This window comes from Leptinotarsa decemlineata, unplaced genomic scaffold (assembly GCF_025532065.1).
Source record: "Leptinotarsa decemlineata unplaced genomic scaffold, Ldec_3_MD MMD2_P_RNA_scaffold_4, whole genome shotgun sequence".
Taxonomy (NCBI): Eukaryota; Metazoa; Arthropoda; class Insecta; order Coleoptera; family Chrysomelidae; genus Leptinotarsa; species Leptinotarsa decemlineata.
The window spans coordinates 3589857-3614456 of NW_027412531.1; the positions used below are offsets into that span (position 1 = coordinate 3589857).

The 24600-nt window shown below is 33.8% G+C and overlaps 1 protein-coding gene across 1 annotated transcript in view; it reads left to right on the forward strand.

The window, feature by feature from the left end:
- The window catches only part of LOC111506471 (proteasome activator complex subunit 4), a 98907-nt gene that overhangs the window by 67528 nt on the left and 6779 nt on the right, over positions 1-24600 (forward strand). The window contains exons 14-19 of the mRNA XM_074186687.1: positions 654-1215; positions 11551-11859; positions 19833-20229; positions 22368-22684; positions 22823-22942; positions 23152-23346. Of these exons, the coding sequence (XP_074042788.1) occupies positions 654-1215; positions 11551-11859; positions 19833-20229; positions 22368-22684; positions 22823-22942; positions 23152-23346 (1900 nt within the window). The remainder of the gene's footprint in view (positions 1-653; positions 1216-11550; positions 11860-19832; positions 20230-22367; positions 22685-22822; positions 22943-23151; positions 23347-24600) is intronic.

Below are 24600 nucleotides of genomic sequence, written 5' to 3' on the forward strand. Positions count from 1 at the left end.
CACAAACGAATTTGAATAGCCTTGTGTATATATATATATATATATATATATATATATATATATATATATGTGTGTGTATATATATATATATATATATATATATATATATATATATATATATATATATATATATATATATATATATATGCTGCAAGGACAGGTATTTGAGAGACAGGTAGTTGGGCGAACCAAGATGCAAACTTTCAAAATTCCACGCTGAAAATTCTAGGAGATTTTAAACTCATAAATTCAACAGGCGCTAACCGCACATTTATGTTTCTAATTAGAAGACCTAGCATTCCCAGGAATCATCTAACATCATCACGTAGGCAGCTATAGCTACCCGCGTGACTTCCGGGTCCAGGATATATAAATCCTGTTAGCTCCTGTTGGTGACACCGTGCATATGTGATGTTTTTCATTTTTGGTAACCAGTTTCTGTTCATCTTTGCAATTGGCTGCACCGCGCTGATGAGGCCAGTAGCCAGAAGCACGTGTCCGCCGGTTAGCCCCCATTTTTTGGGTGCCTTAAAACTCACTAAATTATAAATGCTATATTTTTCAACCCAATAGAAAGTTCTGTTCGGAAGTTATATATAAACGAAAAAATAGTTTCAGAATTTTATAAACATTCACTTGAGTTACGTTTTCAGACACTGGCGCTACAACACCATGGCTATGAATTTCATAAAGAATTTAGTACATTTGGATGTCAAATATAGCCATAGAATTGTCAAATTTTTCCTCAATGCCTTAATTGATGAATCCATAATCGTAAGAAAATTAGCAGCAAAAGTATTTGTGTACATTCTGGTCCAGAACAGAGTTAACTTCAAGAAAGTTGAAATCGACCCCTACAAATTTTCGAGCACAACAGTAAATGGAAATGTAGTACCTGGAATTCGTGAGGATAACAAATGGTTGTTATACAATAGCCTGACAGCACCGAAATCTTCAGAAGAGTGGAACGAACCTCGCTATGTACACAATCAATACACTGGGTATTATACTTGGCCAAAAAAATTGGAAGTTTTTGACTCACCTTCCAAACAGGTGACTCCTGCAAAAAGAATGGATGATTTGACTGAAATAGAAAAGGAAATATACGTTTTTTTCAGTGATGAAGCAAAAGTGTCCACCTTAATTAAATATTTATCTATGGAAGAGAAGAAGGGTCATGATCAATTCAATGCCTACAGATTTTTCATGTTCAAGGTAATTTTTCAATTTGTATCTGATGATTAATTGATTCAAGCAAGAATGGTTAGTGTCATGAATATTCAAATTAATAAAGTCTAGTGGTGCACTGTTTGGAACCTTTGATGTAGTAATGAATATTACTGGAGATTCAACCAACACTAAACCAACACCTCGATATGTGCTTCAATCACCAAGGGATCATCTTCAAGAGGAAGATTAAAGTGTTGAATCACTTGGCGATCGAAACACGTGTTATGGTGTTGAAAATAACAGTTTGGTGTTGTATAAAACTTCAGTAATATTCAATAAAGTCTAGGTACATTTCTCAAGTCTTCTCTCCCTCTCTCTCTCTCTAGCTATGTGTGGATTATAAATAATAATAATATTTACTCCTTACGTTTAAAAAAAAAATAGGTACATTTCTCAATAAAATGAAACAAAAAGTATAAGTCTTCTCTCTCGCTATGTGTGAATTATAAATAATAATACTATTTACTCCTTACGTTTTGAAAAAAATAGAATACACTAACAAGGAAAAGGTCACTTGAGTTTTGAGTCAAAATATAGATATGATGACAAAACAGGATCTGGTAGTTAAAAAAATTTAAAATGAGTCACTAAACTTACACTGTTCTTGAAATTAAATATTATATTTTAAAGTTGAATAAAATAAAGAATGCATTAGAACAAACTAAAATTAAGAATGCAAGTACTTCAGTTATTGGTTGAAAAACCGGTATATTGCTACAATATTTTATCGGAGTATTCAATTTCTTGAATATTTTAAGTTCAATGTACAGTTGACTTTTTTTATAATGACCTGTAGGATAGAGTAGCCATGATATTTTCTGTATAATATAAACTTAGAGATATTATTGTAGAAATAAACGCACTCTTCATATATACAGAATGGGGCATCCCATACCACAGGGTCCCTTATTATTTTGGAGATTTCCTCATTTCATTATATGTATATTATATGTGGACTCCAAAATAATTTCCTTCTGCAACCTTAATCGATATACAACTGCCGGACTGAGTCATGGCCGGTGCAAAACTCCTTCCTCATGAGGTGTAGTAGACGTGTAGAAACCAGTCTGTTAGATTATTGGAGACATAAACGTAAAATTGCAAACAAAAGTTTCTATTACCTTTTTCCTAATACTTTCTTTGTCATACATCGACCCAAACTTTACGCAGATACGATTTCTTCCACCGGCCATGACTCAGTCCGGTAGTTGTACATATAATGAAATGGAGAAATTTAGGAAAAAAATAATGGTTTGGTTCACAGGGACCGTGTCATATGGGGTGCCTCACCCTGTTTATAGTCTAGCAACGGTGAGGGTTTTCAGTTCTTTAGAGTATCAGTAATTCTGATGGCATTCTTCTGAAGTATGAAACTCGTCAGTAGAAGAACAAGTTCTCCCAGTTCAAAATTCCATATGTTAAATGATAGATAATACTTCTTCTGATGTTTCTTTTACTATTATACAGTGTTTCAAACTTCCAAATTGAACATTCCAAGAGTTATTGATTCCCTAGACACTGATTACTTGGTACGTCAATAGCAGCATGGATTTAGCTGAAACCAGGACATTTGTGATCCAATATCAGTTGTCAAAACTTTGCTTTGAAAACCTCGTTTATAAAAAATATTCATGGTTTAAGTCTTGTGCTGATCCCCATAGATATATGTCCTTGCTTACTTATAGCCTAGTTTCAATTAGGGTATATCTACAATTATTACAGAAAGACCTTTGAGGGAGACGTCGGTATACGTCCTTCAGACTGATTTCTCAAAGACATTGAAATACAGTCAATCATGAGTTAATGCTTGAATATGAGAGTCTACGGGAATTGGACGAGTTTGTTACATTGTTTCAGTACTTCTTAACTGACTGATAGAAGTTTGGTGACTCTTGAGATATTTGACTCAATACATTTTTGCAAAAAGTCTTGTACACCTTGCCATTAAAATTGAATTTTTGACAACTTTACCTATTTAGAACATTCAGAATCATTTATTCATCAGAAAAGAATACACATTGTATGGTAAAAACTACAGAATATGTAACTCATCGGACTAGTCAAAAAGATATTTGTATCTAAAATAAATTGATTAAAATTGATAAAATATAGAATATATATATATATATATATATATATATATATATATATATACACTCGACCAACCTGTAGATTTCTATGGGTTGAACAAAGCCTGCAAAAACGGTAACTAATCTTTTATTAAGTTTTTTACAAACTGTTGGTTTTCGGCTAAAATGAATAATCTGAAAGTGTCGAGTTTGTACATTCTATGCAGTTCTTGCTCAGCAATTAAACTGGAAATATTGTGCTTTAACATGGAACGCCATCACTTACCATTGGCTGAAATGAATAGAGCTGTAGGGCTTCTTCAAGGTGGCATGCGACAAAATGATGTAGCTCTTCGTTTGGGGGTCTCCCAAAGTGTAATCAGTTGATTGTGGCGGCGTTTCCGTGAAACTGGCAGTCCAGCCGAACAACATCCAGGGCGAGGACGCGCTACAACTGCAGTTCAAGACCGATTTTTGGTCTTAACCGCAAGAAGACAACCGACAATCACAGCACCTGAGTTGGTTAACGTGTTGTAGCAGATGCACCAGGTAACCATTGGTCGTGATACTGTCAGAAATCGACTGCATGAAGCAGATCTCCACAACAGAAGGCCACTTAGATGTCCACCTTTGTCGAGAGGCAATCGCGGTAGAAGATTAGAGTGGTATCAAGAACATCAAAACTGGGATGCAAATGATTGGGCCACAGTTTTATTTACAGACGAATCCAGATTTGGATTTCATCCAGATTCTCGTCGAGTAAGACTGTGGAGACGACCTGGAAATAATGAACGTTTGAGACACGTCCAGGAAGTCCACACATACAGAGGTGGTACAGTAATGCTATGGGGTGGAATCATGATCGGCGGCAGAACCGATCTCGTTTTTCCAAATCGCTCCCTCACAGCTCGACAGTACGTCGACACCATTCTTCTACCTACCGTCCGTCCGTTTGTTGGTGCTGTTGGTGAAAACTTCCACCTAATGCACGATAATGCTCGTCCACATGTCGCGCGTCTAGTGACTGACTGGCTCACCAACGCAGGAGTTGATGTATTGCCATGGCCAGCACAATCACCGGACCTGAATCCCATCGAGCATGTGTGGGACATGCTTCGACGAAGAATTACTCCGTATATGGGGAACATTCACACAACGCTGAATGAGCAAATGTACCTCAACAAGACATTGACAATCTCATTTTGTCGATGCACGATAGATGTAGGGCCGTAATAAACCAGCGTGGAGGCCATACTTTGTACTGATTCCAATTTTTTTTGTATTATGATTTTTTTTCGGGGTGCCAAAGAAGAGCCATATTTTTTTTAGTTTTGCTTATATGCGCACTCAGTATTTTTGACCATTTAATAAATTTTGTTGTAAGTTACATTCGTTTAATAATCACCCGTCAACTTTTTTTCCCTAAAGCGATCTAAAAAAAAATTATTGCCATTTTTAAAAATATCCCTAGACTTTTCCGATGTATATATATATATATATATATATATATATATATATATATATATATATATATATATATATATATAAATAGGGATGAACAAATGGACACTATTCAGTTTTATAAATATATAAAAAAGAATATAATAAGAATGTAGAATTAAAACAATTAGACAACAAATTCATTTGAGGTTTGTACAACTATAATTTTAAAATATATTCTGGAGCCCGAAACTCTTCTACGCTGTAGAAAGCTCTATCACTGAGATATGTTGATATTCTAGTCCTAACTGCTGACTTGCTACCACTCATATCTATTAGATTTTTCACCTTATTGAAACATTTTACACCAACATATTTTGGAGAATGTTGACCAATGAGAAGCCTGGAAAAGGGCAGATGAATATTTTCCTTATTCCTTGTATCATGAGCATGTATTTGCTCATTCTTCAGAAATGTATTTTCATTGTCCTTTATAAATAATATTAGGTTCAAGATGTAGAGGCAAGCTAGCGTTAGTATTTTAGAATTTCGGAATAGTGGCTTACAAGATTGTCAAGGGTGAGTTTTATTCACAGCTCTGATGATTTTTTTGGGAACAAAAATCCCCTAGTATGTGAGTTGATAATCCCCAAAGTATTATCCCATATTGCATAGGTGACTGTGCCAGTCTGTAATAAAGAATTCTCAGTACATCAGCTGATACTGTATCCCTCAGATTCCTAATAATGTATGTGATTGTTTCAAAAACTACACCTTACGATTTTATCTCCACAAACTTTATTTGAAAAATATCACAATATGTTTCGCTAGCACAGTAGCTTTCTCAAGTGATTTGAATACTTCAAGTTGTTCTTACATTAATATGTATATACTACAGGTAACCATAATTGAGACTACCTCCAAAAAATTACCTAAACCTCTACCTATGGTACCTGTTCAATTATGATTATGTTTTTTTAAGAAAACAGCTTCAATAATGGTGATCTATCGAAATCTAGTTGGTCATTCATTAGAATGTTTGAATTTTCAAGTTTATTAATTTCCATTGCTTCCAAATGATTCAGTTTCAAAACTTTATTTTCTATGTGCAAAATTTCGAATTCTTCATTAAAGATATGATTTTCCTCTAGAAAATGATTCGAATATTTTGAATTTGTCAGTCGGTAGCCAAGCGGTTCGGCGTGGGTGATATGTTCACTCACTCGAATTGACTGCCGTGTTGGTCGGTGGTTCAAGCCCTAGTCTGAACGATCGATCTTCACTTGCTATCGTCCAACCCGTGTTAGGAATCACACGTTAAAAGGTAAGACCTCGTTAATCCTTAGCTCGCACAAGTTTCGAATTCTGAGGGTTGTCGTTCGTAGGGGTGCGACAGCTGGTTAACGGAAAAACAGATTTTAAAACAGATTTTTTTTTTATTAACATAGCTCGTATGATGTTCCTGGATTCGATTCCTAAATGTTCTGCCCGTTTGACCAATATATACCTTAGGGCACGTTCCACTCTTTAATTTATAAACTCCTGATTTCTCGAATTTAGATGTTTTGTCTTTATTATTCTTAACTAACTTTCCCAACGTATTACTTGTTCTATATGCAATTTTGATATCTCGTTTCCTCAAAAATGAAGCCACCTTTTCTGTTGTTTGTCCAAACTACGTTAAAGCTCTATAATTTTAATTATCTACCTTATCAATTGGAAAAACGTCTCGAATGGCTTTTGCATAGACTTTCTTGGCAAGTATTTTGTTTATTAATTCGGCTTCAAACCGGCTTGCGGTTAACAATGGCTAGCGAAATATGTTGTGATATTTTTCAAATAAAGTTTATGGAAATCAAATCGTGAAGTGTAGTTTTTGAAATCAACATGGATCTTCATCAAGTAACGGCCGAATCAATCAGAAATGTATGTGATTGTGCTGAGTTTTGAATGTAAAGTGGTGATATGGTTTTCCCATGAAAGTTTCCTATCAAGCACAACACCTAAGAACTTCATACTTTCTTTGCTTTCTATCGATTTTCCATTGACTGTTAGGTAGAGAAGATTTTTTTTTAATGAATGTACCCCTGAAAACAAAAGTATATGGGTTTCCGGTCAAGTTTCATTAATTTTCAAACAGACATAATTCAACTTTTTCAAATGGAACACCCTGTATTTTTACATTTTTATGAAAGGTTTCAACATTTCACTACATTTTTTATCAGAGGTATACTATACAAATAACAAATATTTTGCAAATTAAACCCAGTTTATTAATTGTTGTAACCACAAAAAATTCTTTTATTTAGGTTCACTTGAAATTTTTTCAAAATGAACAAACGCCTACATTTTTTATTGAATGAGGAGTCCAAAAGATGTTCAAAATGGCGACCATTTTCTGCAACACAATGTCAATCTTTTTTTAAACAAATTCTCTTTACGTTCCAGCATATTCTCTGGGATTTTCCTGAAAGCTCTAGTGATTCTTCGTTTCTTTCGTGTCTTCTATAGATGTTGGAGGAGTTTGGTAGAAAATCCATTTGATATACCCAAATGAAAAAATCATTTTGGTCAGGTCAGGTGATCTGTGTGGATGTTGGAGGAGTTTGGTAAACAATCCTTTTGATATGCCCCTATAAAAAAAAAAAATTTGGTCAGGTCAGGTGATTTGGGTGACCACACCACAGGTCAACCCCTACCTATCCATTTTTTATTGAAATGATCGTTGAGATATTCCCGTACCTCAGTTTTAGGATATGGTGCACTGTCTTGTTGTAGCCCATCCAAACAATACACACCGATAACTCTTTAGAATTCCATCCCAAACATTCAGTGACCTACGCTGTTGATACTTCAGATTACGAACAAAATGGGAATTTTCCGTTGCAAAATAATACATGTTATGCCAATTCACAGTTCCATTTTTATGAAAACTCGCTTCATCGGGCAATAACGCGAAATGGAAAAAATAATTTTCCTGATTGATCTTTTCTAAGCCTCATCGGCAAAATTGAACACGTTTTTCAAAATCTCTTCTTCTTAACTCTTGCATCAATTGCATGTGGTAAGGATGAAATTTGCTTGCTCGTATCATTCGACACACCCTAGTTTGAGAAAATCCTAATTCCCTGCTCAGGTCTCAGGTACTCACATGGGGATTTTCAAAAAGATGAAGAGCAATTTGAAATTTTTGGAAAAAAAAGTTTTTGGCTTTCTCCTACTCCATCTTGATACAAAAAAAAAGTGAGGGAATCTTCCAAAGAAGGGAAGGAAGTAATCAATTTGAAAATTTGAAAAGTAACTCTAGACATGAATGTGTAGATCATGCAAAGAAGTAACTTTCAGGCACAAACTGAAAGAAAGTCCTCCTGAAACAGCTACTTTCATATAAACATGTGTAGATCATGCAAAGAAGTAACTTTCAGACACAAACTGAAAGAAAGTCCTCCTGAAACAGCTACTTTCATATACACATTGAATTACACGAAAGAAAAAAAATCTTTCGAAACAAATACACTGAATTATACAGAAGATACTTTTCTCTACTCAGTTTGTATTTCAAACATTCGTTGTGGCCTTTGACTGCGTTTCCCATGATCTACTGATAAAAAAGCTGGAGCACTATGGTATAAGAGAGCTACCACTGAAACTATTGAAATCTTACCTAGCTGACAGATATATATGCGTCTCAGATGGCACGAGACGTTCCCAAGTGGAAAAAATTATTCATGGCGTTCCGCAAGGGTCGGTTTTAGGGCCCCTTCTTTTTATCAACTATATAAATGATCTTTTCTATTCATTTTTGACTAATAAAATAGTTATGTATGCTGATGACGCTACCATACTTAACACCGACCATGTTCTACAAAATCTCACAAATAAAGAGGATGAGGTATAAGACTCAGCTGAACACTGGTATTCTGATAACCTGCTGACTCTGAATATAGATAAAACGCAGAAATTAAACTTCTTCAGCAATCATACGTCGAGTAAAGGTGATACTGTTAACCTTCTGGGAATAACACTGGATGACAATCTAGCCTGGGGTCCACATATTGACATTCTGTGTAAGAAAATCTCCACCTATATCTTTTTTCTCCGCAAACTAAAAACATTTACAAATCGAGAAACTCTACTCAGTACTTCTTACGCCCACATTCAATCACATCTGAATTACGGTGTCATGTTGTGGGGAAATTCAACGCACGCCAGTAAAGTGTTTATTATACAGAAAAGAGCGCTGAGAGTTATGGCTAATGCTGAATACAGAGATCATTGCCGTCCGCTATTTGTCAGGTATGGTATCATGACAGTGCCTTCATTATATATCTATCATACTCTTCTTCACATTCATAAACATAAAGACGTATTCACAACAAGTTCGGATTTCCATACTTACGATACAAGAACAAAATACATTTTACTTGAGCCTCGATATCGTCTAGATAAATCGGCTAGGAATTCTCCCAATATTAAACTTTATAATAAATTGACTGAGAAGACAAGAAATCTTGACAGGATAAAATTTTAATCTGCTATAAAAAAATCTCTTTTACAATACGGTTTTTACTCTGTTAATGAATATTTGATTAATGATTACTCTATATAGCCAGCTAGTCTAGACATTAAGGTGAAACCCTCTCATTTATTTATATATATTGTATATGTGTAAAATTTGTGTGTTGTAATGTTATACAAATAGCTGAATTTATGCCAGAAGTATACTTGTTTTTCTAATCTGAATGTTAGATTAGTATTTACTTTTTTAAATATTTTATTGTAACCTAGTACTAAGGAACTGACCTGCTATAAATGTATCTTTGTACATAATGTAGTAAAATGAACATCTATCTATCCATCTATCTAAAAATCAGATATCATTCACATGAGTTCTACTTTAAATGAATGGTAACAAATTGCACTTTCATGGAACACTGTCATCCTCACTGGTATACATCGATGTTTCGCCTTAAGACACTTGCCCCAAGACTCTTCAGTACCAAATTGGATAACATTATAGAAAATACACACAATTATTCATGAATTACGATTTTTATGAATGAATTGTGTGTATTTTCTATAATGTTATCCAATTTGGTACTGAAGAGCCTTGGGGCAAGTGTCTTAAGGCGAAACATCGATGTATACCAGTGAGGATGACAGTGTTCCATGTAAGTGCAATTTGTTACCATTCATTTAAAGTAGAACTCATGTGAATGATATCTGATTTTTATTCCACAACGAATGTTTGAAATACAAACTGAGTAGATGAAAGTATCTTCTGTATAATTCAGTGTTCATATAGAAGTATTTTTTTCGAAAGAATTTTTTTCTTTCGTGTAATTCAATGTTTATATGAAAGTAGCTGTTTCAGGAGGACTTTCTTTCAGTTTGTGTCTGAAAGTTACTTCTTTGTATGATCTACAAATCCATGTATAGAATTACTTATTTTCAAATTGATTACTTCCTTCCTTTCTTTTGAAGATTCCCTGATCCTTTTATTGTATCAAGATGGAGTAGTAGAAAGCCAAAAACTTTCTTTCCCAAAAATTAATCACTCCTAAAAATATAATCCCTTCAATTCCGATTTGAAATGTATTCTCTACATTTGTTACAGGGCAAACACGTTCGAATTTCTCGTGATTGACATTACCAGTTCTTTCAAGTCTTATTTTTAGAGCCCGAATCGCCCTTCCATCTAGTTGTCTTCTATTGGGGAACTTCTCTTTGTAAATCCTAGGTACAAGGTGGCAGTTTCCGTCACTTTCTCTTGAAGCATAGACCATTTGCACCATATCTTCTAAAACATAATTCATAATGAAAATGATTCAATCTGCACACGAAAGAAACTTCAACACATGGCGTTATTGACAAATTCCGAGATTCATTTTTTGATGTCAATCATGAATAACTGGGTTTTTGAAGAAAAAATCAGTGTAAATATTCTTTAGGTTTTTTACGCATTTCTTACCGTTGAAACCGCTGACAACTGTCACCAGATGGTATGAAAAATGCTAATGTACTAGCGATTAGTTTGAATATTTGAAAAACAAATTTGAGTTTGTGAACGTAAGAAAAGAAACTTTTTGTAGTTACAACAATTACTAAAACTTAGTACAATTTGTAAAATATCAGTTTTTGTATAGTATACCTCCGATAAAAAATGTAGCGAAATGTTGAAACATTTCATACAATTGGATAAATACAGGTTGTTCCATTTGAAAATGTTGAATTATGTCTGTTTGAAAATGAATGAAACTTGATCGGTTTTACCGAGCACCCTGTATACTATTTCCGAAAGTTGAGATTGCAGAAATTTTCATAGTGATGTTGACTAACTACTCCTAAAAAATCCACTTAATTGCTGTAGATATGCGGGTTGTGAATTAAAAAAATATTGTCTGCAAAATAGGATTTTCGGGAATAACTTGGCAATGCCGCAATGGAAATTCGAAAACAAAAATTCTTTGGAGAGCTAAAATAATATGGAATCGAATGACGTATTGATATACTGGGTGTTTTATTAAAAAAAAAGTAACTTTGTCTCAGCTGAATCACCTAGTATAAGAATAAACAATTTTGAAAAATAGTATTTGTCGATATGCCTGCAAAAAAAATTGAGCAGTTCGAAAAATTGTTTCCTCTGATAGCAATGGACCGAGGGAATCTTGTTGACTCACCCTGTATGAAGTGATAGTATTACATGTGTGTCAGCTAATGAGGAAAGATTCTGTAAAAAATATTTCACTGTATCTTAACATTTTTAAATTTTCTTACTAGCTCTTTCACTAACATTGCATTAAAATTCTAGGGCCTCTTCAAAATGTTGGAAGACAAATTGCTGCCAGTATTAATCCCTCATGTAGAAAGATTAGTTAATGAAAAACTGGAATCAAGTCAAAGATGTGCATCAGAAATAATCAGTGGTATTATAAGGGGGTGCAAGCACTGGGAGTATGATAAAGTTGTTCAACTTTGGGCTACCCTCATTCCTCTATTGGAAACTGCAATCGTCAATGTTTCCTCTGAAACACAAACTGACTGGACGTTTTGTTTCACAATGGGACTGGAATCTCGTGATCCCAACAAGTATCACTGGCTGTTCGAATATTTAATGCAGGTGAGTTGTATACAAGGTGAGTCGCAAGTAACGAAACGATCCAAACAAAACGTATTTCATGATAGATACATAGATAGATAAAGATAGATAGATAATTTATTGGTGTTTTATACATGCATCAGTATTTACACAAGTCAATACATACATATGAGTATTTAATAATAATAATAATATTTATTCAGTTGGACCATCTATAGATGGCATTGAGTATGTCGAAACATGTACAAATACAAAATTAAAAATACAAACTCTGTGCACTTAAAGGCACAATATACAATTTACATAGATAATATAATATATTGTTACGATATTTACTTGGGGTTCGTTTTTAAAACAACAACACTGATAATACTTAGACAACTTTTATTTACTCAATACACAACTGCTGCACTGATTATAATTCACTTAGAATACTCACTTGCTTGAGACTTCGAACACTATCTTACCAGTTTACTCTCTGTCGAGGGAACTCGCTCTTTTATAGTAAGATCGATGCATCTAGAATTTCTAGAAATTCCATATCCATCGCGATGTTTCGCTCTCAAGATTGACGTTCGAATTCTTTGATCGAGACTTTTCCAGTTACCGCGCGTGTGATGTCATGCTCAGGTAGAGGTCCCTTCGTTGAATTGGGTGACTGTAGTCAGCTGCGGCGTTAGGGATTTTGTAACTATATAATAGTCGAAACTTGAAATAATCTGCTATTTATGCAACAGTATCGTTATCAAAATCGGCGTTAAATGTTGGACATGTATACCGGGTGTCCCACATTTTATGTGACAGGCAATATCTGGTTTGTTGAAGGAGATACACAAAAATGTTTCATACAAAAGTTTTAGATATACAGGATGTTTGGTGTAGGTGCTACAGACCAAAATTCCATTTTTTAAAATAGAACGCCCTGTATATCATTACATATTCAGATGCTACGTTACATTCTGATATCATTTCATGTTTGGTTTTTGAAATTCGGTTACGGCGTTGTTGAGTTCTTGCTTAAAATGTAAAGTCTTGAGAACGACTATTATTTTTAAAAATATCTCATACAATTATTCTCTCTGCATCAGATCACATGAAAATTAGTCAAAATTTTGGGTGTTCGAAGTAATGGTTTCAATTTTGAGTTGTGGAATTCAGTCAGGAATCATTTTGAATATGAAACAATTGCGAAATTGAAAGAGGTGTATTCGAAAACAAATCTTCAATTAATAACAATGTAAATAATATAACTTGATAAATCATTTCATAAGAATGGTAGGTACCTAGAAATAAGTCATAAAAATTGTTCAAAGTGATGCCCATTAGATATTATACAGGCTTCGAAACGTCGAATCACTTCTCTCGTACAAGTCGCTCTTATAATATCAGGCGTAATATCACTGCACGCTAGTCGAATTTTCATTTTCAGATCATCCACATTCAAAGGGGGAGTAGTGAAAACAATATCTTTTAAATAACCCCATAGGAAAAAATCAAGCGGTGATAAATCTGAGGAACGAGCCGGCCACCGCATTGGACCCTTATTACCAATCCATCTATTTGGGTACGTTCTATCCAGATATTCAGTAACAACCTGTGAATTGTGAGGAGGAGCACCATCTTGTTGCCACCAAATTCCTTGTCGTTCTGCTATGGGAATATCTTCCATCAACTGGATCAAATCATTTTCTAGAAAATGTAAATATCGCAATCCATTGAGATTTTCATTGAAAAAGTAAGGTCCTATGATGCGGCCATTGAACAATCCACACCAAACATTAATACCCCAAGTAGTTTGAAAATTACTTTCGCGGACCCAGTGGGGATTTTCTTGAGACCAATAGTGACTGTTATGTCGATTCACAACTCCATTATTGTGGAATCGCGATTCATCGCTCCACAAAATTTGACTGAATATGTTAGGACTTTCATGTAATATTACCTGAATACAAGCAATGAATTCAAGTTGTCGTTCAAAGTCCGTGGGTTTCAAACCTTGTACCAACTGAATTTTGAATGGGTGGTATTTATTTTCTTTCAGAATTCTCTGTACATTAGATTTACTCACACCGACTTCTTCTGGAAGAGTACGGCTAGAAACATGTGGATGAATAATAATATAAGCCAACACATTGATCTCTAAATCTTCAGTTCTAACAGATCTCGTATGATGACGATGCTTTATAGTAGAAGGAAATGACCCAGTTCGCAATTTTTCTACAACTCTCGAAAAAGTCATTCGTGACGGAATGGGTCTGTCTGGAAAACGTTCTTGGTATAGACGTTGTGCTTGACGGCAGTTTTTCTGACATTCTCCAAAAATTAATAACATATCAATGCAATCACTTGGACTAAACGCGAAAGGCATACTGGAGTTTTCGCACATAGAACACAGTTACTGTTTTGCAAAGAATCACTGAATCGAACTGACAAGTAGATACAATTCAACAACATTTGTTACTATGGCATCAACAAGCATAAGCTACTTGATGAAATTGTGCAATATAAAGCAATTCACCCTCAAGTTAGTCACATTCTCAAGAATTTCAATATTATATTCAACTGATATCGATATCGTATCGTAGAGGTGAGAATAATGATTTGTATTCAGTAGTAGTCTAGTTCACTTTAATAAAAGATATAGACTGGATTCGTGTACGAGTAAATAAGTTTTTTTGAAACTTTATATTTAAGGAAAAGTGCAATAACTCAACAATGCCGTAACCGAATTTCAAAAACCAAACATGAAATGATATCAGAATTTAACGTAGCATCTGAATATGTAATGACATACAGGGCGTTCTATTTTAAAAAATGGAATTTTGGTCTGTAGCATCTACACCAAACACCCTGTATATTTAAAAATTATATCAAAATATAGCTCTCATGAACTCCTAAAACTTTTGTATGAAACATTTTTGTGTATCTCCTTCAACAAACCAGATATTGCCTGTCACATAAAATGTGGGACACCCGGTATACTATATAATAGTCAAAACCAAAAATAATCTGTTATTTATGTAAACGTAAACAATAGATGCTTACAATTCAAACAAAAAAGTCTTTTTTATAAAAAACATTTATATCTTGATAAGTACATCTGAGTTATGTCCACAAGCACACTTAAAAACAAAGAAGTAAAATTTAAAATTGGGTTTTATGAAACAACAACAAATGTCTATATGGTTAAAGAACTTATATCACAGTGCCGGCATTCTTCGGTGCTGAAGAAGGCGATTTTTATTAAAAAATATTTTATCTTTGTTTCGAGTATGTATTTTCAAGTGGCAGTAGTTTATACTCAAATCATTTTTATGCCTAGAGTTGCGGTCATGCACATTTTCAATACTTTCATATTGAAACAGATTATTTTTTATGTATATTAAATTTTCAATGATATAGAGAGCAGGAAAGGTTAGTATTTTTAATGAAATGAATGAATTTCGACATTCATCGCTGTAGTTGATATTGTCTAATATTTTAATAGCTTTCCGTTGGTGTCGGAATATTCTATCACACTCTGTTGCATGTCCCCAGGCGGCAATACCATAAGAAATAATGGATTCATACAAGGAAAAATATGCCATTCGAAAAGTTGCTTTTGAAACTTGTGTGAAAAGGTTTCTTAGTAAAAATAGTTTTCTCATAAGTTTTTTTAACACGGTTTTATTAGCTTCACCTTTATGTATATATGTATGTTTGTTTGAAACTCTCAAGCTCGGGATCTGTATTTTACAGAATTATCGACATTTTTTTGCTTGATCTATTCGCGGGCAGATGGCGCTGTGCGTAACCTCTTTGATATAATTCGAATTCACTTTACATGTATTTATTCATTTGAAAAAAGTATTTTTTTTATTAATACGCGCGCCTGCTGCCTTCATTGGGCTTGGTAGCTGATTTTCAGCTACCAAGCTGAAAATATCAATGGTAATTTTTTTTCTAAAGAATATACGGTTGATTGATCCCAAAGTTTAGATAAAATAAATACAGTTTAAAGCAGCTGCGGCTCGTCAGAGGAGGCAAGGGAGGCTTAGCCTCCCTATAAAATTTGAGGCTATTCATCGCAATAAATTAAAAAATATTATGATTATTTTTTTCTAAAAATGCTTGGGTATCATTACTTTACTATTAATTTTTAATATAAATACATAATATGCCCGAAAAAACACTCTGACTCACTACGTAGTACGTACCACACTGTATCCTGTATCAGCAAAACTCAAACACACCGCCCATGAACGAATAACGAATAAACCATCAACTCAAAATAATGAATGCCATACGTTGCAAGGGAGCCAAGCCTCCGACCGCTTTAAAAACACAAGCTCCGCGAGACCGAACCAACCAGCGACATACGTTTTTGTATTTTCAGTTGCGGAAATTATATCGTTAAAGGAGGCTAGCCTCCAGTTGGTCTCCGTTAGTGTACGACTGCGTTTGTTTTTTATTCAATTATTCGGACGGGATGCCGTGACAGACCGGGACTGAAAAATATTTCGGTATTAGTGTTTCTTGATAATATTTGTTATTTGTGTTGTGCACTGTTATAGCAGTGCTTTTTGGTAATATTTTTAATGTGTTTTTAAAGTGTTTTCTTTCAATTTCAAGGTGTTTTCAGGTTTTCACTTTTCGGTAAGTTTTTTTTTCATTTATTATGGATAAGTTGGACGAAATTAAAAAATCTGACGATATAGTCGATTGGTTGCTGACAAATAATTTTAAGTCTTTATCTTATGATAATGAATTTTACATTATTAAAACTCTGGGAAGGCCTCAACCAAATTTGATTTCAATTAAAGCGTCACGTAATCGACAAAATCGAGGATTTAATATTGGTTGGTACGATAAATGCGATTGGTTAACCTGCTCCATTAAACGAGAAAAACTTTTTTGTTGGCCCTGTGTTTTATTTTCCGTACGAACCGAATACAAAACGATTTTAAATCTAAGGAGCATATATTTTCGTCTTGTAAATTAAAATTGTTTAGCAAACAAAATATAGCAACAGCTTTAGATACAGCTCAAAAAGAGGCCATAATTTCTTTTAATAATCAGGTTAGGGAAAATCGGTCGAATTCAAAAAGACTTATCGATATTACAATTTATTCGGGTTCCCAAGAATTAGCTTTTCGCGGACACGATGAAACCGAAGATTCGTTTAATCGCGGCAATTACAAGGAACTTTTAATGTTATGGGGCAAATATGATTCACAATTTGGCACTTTTTTTAAACGGTAACGTTTTTTCGGGCACCTCAGTGCCCGATAAGTGTGGCATATATTATTAAGGAAAATATAAGCAAGGAGATTGAAAGTGTTTCTTTTTTTGCATGGGAAATTGATGAAACTACCGATATTACCAGTACATCACAACTTTTAATCGTTTTTAGATATGTCAAAGATGGTAATGTGGTAGAACGTTTTATGGGTTTTCAAGATGTTTCATCTGGGCGCACAGCTGACGATTTGTTTAATTTTTTAATTCGTACGTGTGAAACCTATAATTTTAGGCAAAAGTTAATTGCGCAAACCTATGATGGGGCGGCGGTCATGCCCGGCCATTTAAATGGTTTACAAAATAAAATAAAACCCTCATGCACTTTTTACACATTTTCATGCCCTTGCCCTAACTTTAGTATTACGCAAAGCGGGCAACAACATAAAAACGTTCGCGCCTTCGGCGGAACAAGAAGCAGATTTTCATAGACAATAACTGAATATAGGGTCATTATTTTAAGTTTTACAAATATTGGTCGACACTTTTCATCATAATTGGCAGAGATTATGCTTCTTACTGCAGATTTTTTAATGACAAATACTCCATTAAGATGTACCTTTGATGCATTATTCCAATTGATTATGCCATACCTAAGGACTGAATGAAAAAGAGATTGATATGTTGCAAGGGCCGCACTTTGATTTACTATTTTTTCAATTCTTCTGATAGCAAAAACCGTCTTACGAAGTTTACTACACATGTTATTTATGTGGTCTATCCATTTCAGGTTGAAATCTGTTTGTTCATCCAAAAATTTGGTAGAATTTTTGTTATCTCGATTTAAGCAAATTGTTTCTAAGAGTTTCTGTTTTTTGTTCACTGAGAATCAAGGCATTTGGTGAGAACCATGATTGAGCTTTCTCTGAAATGGATCATATGGATCATATGAGGATCATCTATTTTATATATTTTTTTGCCCAAAGTTGCATCATCTGCATACAATATAGTTTTTATGCCTGACGAGTTCATCACGTGAGGTAGGTCGTTGATATATATTAGAAACAGAAGTTGCCCCCAATAATGACCCTTGTGGCACTCCTCTTAATATTTTTTTCACTTTTGGTATTTCCTAGATCAACAATTTGATATCTTTCGTTAAGGTATGACTTCATCATGTCCAGGCAGGACAAGGGTTAGCTGTTTATATACCTGAAGCTTTTTGATCCGATGTGGACTTTGTTAAATGATGATTATCATAATTGATTTTTCGGTAATTAACTAGTGGAATCACTACCTGCAAATTAATTTGTCCGCTATTGTTAACAAATTCATTTGTGAAACAGACAAAAAATTAGTATTCAGCCAATCCAGCTAGCCTATCCTTTATTCCTCAACTACATTTGATAGCACGTTTACTAACTATCTGGGCGACTAAGGGCCACAGGCAAGAAATCTTTATGACTGTACTCTTATTTTCATTGTCGTTCCAATTGGGAATGGATAGACTATAACAGCTTATAATAGCATGATTCACAGATTAGTCAGTGTTCCTCTATCAATAGATAATTTCAATAAAGAACTTGATATCATCAAGCAAATTGTAGTAAATAATAGGTTTAAAGCCGAATCAATAAACAAAATACTTTCCAAAAATGTCTACATAAAAGCGATTCAAGACGTTTTTTCCGTTGATGAGTTAGTTAATCAAAATTTTGGACAAACAACAGAAAAAGTGGCTTCATTTTTGAGGAAACGAGATATTAAAATTTCAAATAGAAAAAGGTATACGTTGGGAAAGTTAGTTAAAAATAATAAAGATAAAACATCCAAATTCGAGAAATCAGGGGTATATAAATTAAAGTGTGGAACGTGTCCTAAGGTGTATATTGGTCAAACTGGCAGAACATTTAGGAATCGAATCCAGGAACATCATATGAGCTATGTAAATAAGAAAATAAGTTCAACATATTCAAATCATCTTTTCATTCAGTTCGAAATTTTACACATAGAAAATAATGGTTTGAAGCATTTGGAAGCAATGGAAATTAATAAATTTCAAATTTCAAACATTATAATGAATGACCAACTGGATTTGAATAGATCACCATTATTGAACTTGTTTTCTTAGAAAAACCTATAACAAATTATTATTGATGTAGAAGTGAGGTAATATGCTTCAGGTGATCATAATTGAAGAGGTAGAGGTTTAGGTAATTTGTTGGAGGTAGTCTCAATTATGGTTACCTGTAGTATATAAATATTAGTATAAGAAGCAACTTGTGGTATTGAAATTACTGTTGATAAAGCTACTGTGTTAGCGAAACATGCCTTGATATATTTTTCAAATAAAGTATGTGGAGATCAAATCATGAGGTGTAGTTTATGAAATTATATTTGTTAATTTAATGTCCCATATACACGTTTCACTTTACTAAACTTTGCCAATGAGACGTTCAGATCTTGGGTAATAAAGCATATTTTGATTTGATTTGATATTTTGTTAACAGATTGAGCTGTCTTGTTTGATGATCATTCAACTTCATTAGTTAATGTATATTAAATAAGGGGGAACCAACAATAGACCCTTGCGCTATATTAAAATATGTTCTCTTATATTTCTTTGCAAACATATTGTTGTCGTATCACATATAATTTACAAACCAATCCAGGATATTCTCTCTGATTCCGAAATTGTGTAATTTCAAAATCAATATCTCATGGTGTACAAGTATCAAATGCTTTATTCAAATCTAAAGGATATGTTTGAATTACAGGACCCCCTCAAGGATCCTACGTCATTGGTATCATGCACTCGTTTGAATTTGATCACTGTGTCGATGAGTCAGCAATCTTGGCGAAACACAGAAATTAACAATAGACTCTTGGAATATCTCAAGCCCCATCTGTCTCATCCTTTTCAAAACATTAGGGATAAAATCAGCACCTGTTTGGCAGTTGCGCTTTGTGAAGTAGAGCTTGGAGATGGAGGTGATTGGACAAATGGAATGAGAACTAAACGATTTTTCCAAGACATTTCTCCAAAACTAGATAGGTTATATGACATTTCTTTAGCTAAGATGAAAAGTGATAATAACGGTGACGTAGATGATTCTATTCTGATTAGTACAAGTGCCGACGAGAAGGATTGTCTCATTAGGTTATTCAAAACGGGTGAGTACAGATTTAGGTATAAATTGTCTTGGAATTTCAATAGAAAAAATGAAGTTGAACGTTTACACAAAAAATATTTCATATACAGTGTGACCCATTTTTAATGGAAACACCCCCCTAAAATTTGAAGTTGTAAATCGATTTTAATATTTTTTTTTAATGTTCATTAAAGTTTCAGGGCATACTACGATATTTTTTCTTATTCGAAAATCGGGTTTTTTTTATTAGCGATTTTTTTATTGAAAAAATCACTACGCCACTGGATTCAGAGTGCCTTTAAATAGGTGTGACCAAAATTTCATGAAAAAATATTCATTATTAACAAAGTTATGACAACTCAAAAATTCGAAAACTCACACAGCTAACAGTCACAATATATCATTTTTTTATGATTTCAACAATAAAGTGCCGCCAGATGAAAAAAAAACAAATAGCGTAAATATTTTTAATGAAAATAACGGAATTGAACTTGTGTCCGAAAATGCTTCGTTTCGGAGATACGGGGTGTTGAAATTAATTTTTTTCCCTTTTGAAAATAACTCTTGCAAAAAATAAGTTATTTGCACGAAATTCAATTTCGTATTAATTTTCATGTAACATCTAGAGGGACGGCGCTGCGTACGCTGTCATTATTTATTTCAAATTGCCCTAACTTTTTTGACGGTAAACTTTTGATACTTTTCATGAAAAAAACCTAATTCCCCCACCTTTTCAAAGTAAAAAAGGTACACCTCCTCAACAACGCAATTTTCTATATCCATGCATATTAATTATCTCCTAGGGCGCTAAGTGAAGTTGCTGAGAACATTACAAAAACTAAGTATGTGGTGAATCTCGTCAAAATAAACTACTTTTTCCTATGAAATGTTTAACGAAAAATGATTCGTTTTCGAAATACAGATTGTTGAAAATTTTCAAAACACGGTAAGCTTTTGTCATGAGTTTTTTTGCACTTTTAGTTATTTTCATCAAACGCTATACGCAGTATACCCGTACAGACTTCTTCTAAACAGCATTATCGAACTACTCATTCAATCCAAATTTAAAAAAATTGTCAGGTTTAATTATTAAATTAGAAAGTGCTACATTTCGGACTTTGCAAATAAAACAATTCGGAGAAGTACTATGTTATTTATTAGGAAAATAAACATATAAAAATTGAACGAAACAACTATTACAACAACTGTTCAAAGTGACGACTCCCAAAAGTAATACAAGCTTCTGATCTCCTCATCAAAGAATTCCGCGCCTGTTGGAAAATGTCCGGAGTGTTTCTTATCGTTTCACAGCAAGCTATGATGCGATCCCTCAAAATTTCCTCGTTTTCAACGGGGCTTGCATAAACTAGTGATTTTAAGTGTCCCCAAAAGAAAAAATCGACGGGATTGAGGTCCGGTGACCGCAGAGGCCAATGCTCAGTGCCTCCTCTTCCTATCCATCATTGGGGGTATGCTACGTCTGAAAAATATCTTGCTATCACACTAAAATGAGCAGGAGCTCCATCGTGCATAAACCAAGAGTGATTTCGGAGACCAATGGGAACATCTTCCATGAGTTGGGGAAGCTCGTGTTCCAAAAAATGTAGGTAAGCATCTCCATTCAAACGTGAGGGGAGAAAATAGGGCACAATTAAATAATCCCCAATTATGCCTACCTATACAATTTGAAATAAATAATGACAGCGTACGCAGCGCCCTCTAGATTTTACATGAAAATTAATACGAAATTATAATTTTCCACGTCAAAAAACCCCGGGTACCGAATTTCGTGCAAATAACTTATTTTTTGCAAGAGTTATTTTCAAAAAGCGAACAAAAAAATTCAATTTCAACACCCCGTATCTCCGAAACGAAGCATTTTCGGACAAAAGTTCAAATTGACTTTTTTTCTTAAAATTGTCTCAGGAATACGTCACTTGAATATTTTAACGTACTTATGTTACACCCTGTATGTTGTCAGACATTAAGACTATAGTTATTAAAAGTTTATAGTTCAAATATGGACTAAATTATATATTTTGTCAATTCGGACTTCTATTTTTGTAGAAGCCAACGATGTTTTGCTTCATAGTTTTTTATTTATAATGATTTGCTCATATTTCATTGACTCTTGTAACTTTTTATATTTAAAATTTTCAGTTGCCAAATATGTGACGATCACAATGGTAAAGGTGAATTATTCAGCTCGTCCCGAATTCCTGGAACTGATACCCCTTGCAACATTGTTCCAAAACAACGAAATAGATGAAGAATTAGCAACTATTTCAACTAACTTATTAGTTGTAATATCCGAAACAGTCACATTACCAAAGTACATTCCAAAGGCTATAGAAGTGATAAAAAAAGTTGCAAAATGCCCTTCATGGTCAGCGAGAGCTCTGATTGCAGAGTTTCTGCCTATTTATGTGTTCTACAATATGGCTATTATTAATTCTCGGAAAGATTGGGTTCTTGAGGTAGGCACAATTTTGATCTGATAAGAAAATGATGGGTATACAGAGTGACTCTCCGGGAACTGCATTGATATATATATATATATATATATATATTTTGTTGTTCAAATTTTTAAGTTTGATTTGGCAAACCAATTTCAGGTGCAATCTATTGTGTTGGAGTTATTGGAAGATATTCAACATGAAGTTCGTGTACAAGCCGCCAAAGTTTTAAGTGGCTTACTTCACTGCCAGTTCATTCCAGAACCCAGTCAGTTACTGGTAAGAAAATATATCTTTGAAAAGTTAACTTGCTTTGAGGCAAATATCTTGTATTGGGTAGAGAATTCCCGTACATTTCTAGAACAGAAGTCCCAATCTCATCAGAAGACTAAATCGGAAAATTTGCGTTTTTTATTTGTCAAAATTCATTGAACCTATTCTATTATTTAACAAATAGTACATATATTTCAGTTTTTTATTCATTTCAGGTCAATTTCAAGCAGAAGGCAAGAAACAAAGCCAAAAAAATGGATATTGCAACAAACAATAACATGCGACTCAAACATGCTGGTGTTCTCGGACTCTGTGCGTTCATTGAAGCTCATCCTTATGATGTACCTGATTTTTTACCAGATATTTTTGAACAATTGAGACCTCATCTCAGTGATCCACAACCCATTCCTGTAAGTATAACAGGATTTGAATATCGGGAGCACAGCTAAGGGGGAGAGAATTCAACTGTATTACTTTATTTATTTATTTAGGGAATAATAAACTAGTCAAAATGAATATAGCGACACATCCTTAAAATCTAATGAGTAAAAAAAATATGTATTATTTCACGATATAAACTTCTGGTGTGTACTCCATACTAATTTTCATCATGTTCCATTCGGTTGTTGTTTATTTTTTTTACTTCTTTTTGTACTTTCAGCTACAAAATCATTAATATGAAAATTTCTGTATTTAGTTTCTAGAGAAACTACAGCAATATATCTATATAAATATAAGTATCACAGGCGTACTGTATGCAAATCTCAACGAATTGAATAAATTAATATACAAAATTCATTCTTGAAAAATCTCATTCATAACAAAAAAATAACAAATCAACTACGACAAATGTCTAAAGAAATGAACTTTAAATGTTCAAGCCCGTCTCGAATATACCTACACAGTAGGTTGAATGGACTGACGCCTATCAGAAAACTAATCAGTGCAGAAACCTTCACAGAAAATTTCCTGCATATGGTCGGGTCTTTCAGTTGTATTGTCTTACTTTTCAGTTTGCCCAACACTTTTGAACGTATACGAATAGTTTTGAAAGCCACTTTCATACTCAATTTTCAGGAAATGTGGAACAACCCGTTGGCGTATTTTGGTTCATATGAAAAAACTATAAATTTTGAGATTTCGTTTTTTTTGAAATGTCGAGAATTAACGATGACTCTCTCAGATATTTCCTCCATAACTTTTTTCCAAATATCATATATTTCTTTCCCCAAGAAGAGGCTTTTTTTGTTGTGGCCAATGGTGAGAGTTGTCACTTTTAGATGTACCCCTGATAGATCCCACCACGTCCTCCTTTAGTAAAGAAAGATATGAAATCGAGAAAAAAGTTAGCAAGGAAATAACTGATAGTAAAGAATATCCTTCAAACATACACGAAAGTCCATCAAAGTCAATAACTCAAAATTCGTAGTTTTTTCATATAAACAAATCCGCAAATTGGCGGAGTTCCACTCAACCAAGCATAGGTGAATACATAGAAATAAAATTAATTCTAATTTTTGGAATAAACTGTTGAAAAATTAACTAAAACAAGAAATATTCTCAAGAACTTTTTTTGGTTACTTGATTTCACGATCATTGTTTATTCAGGCAAAAATTTTTAAATCTTTATTTGAAAGATAATAAAGAAAGCTGTTTCATACTTT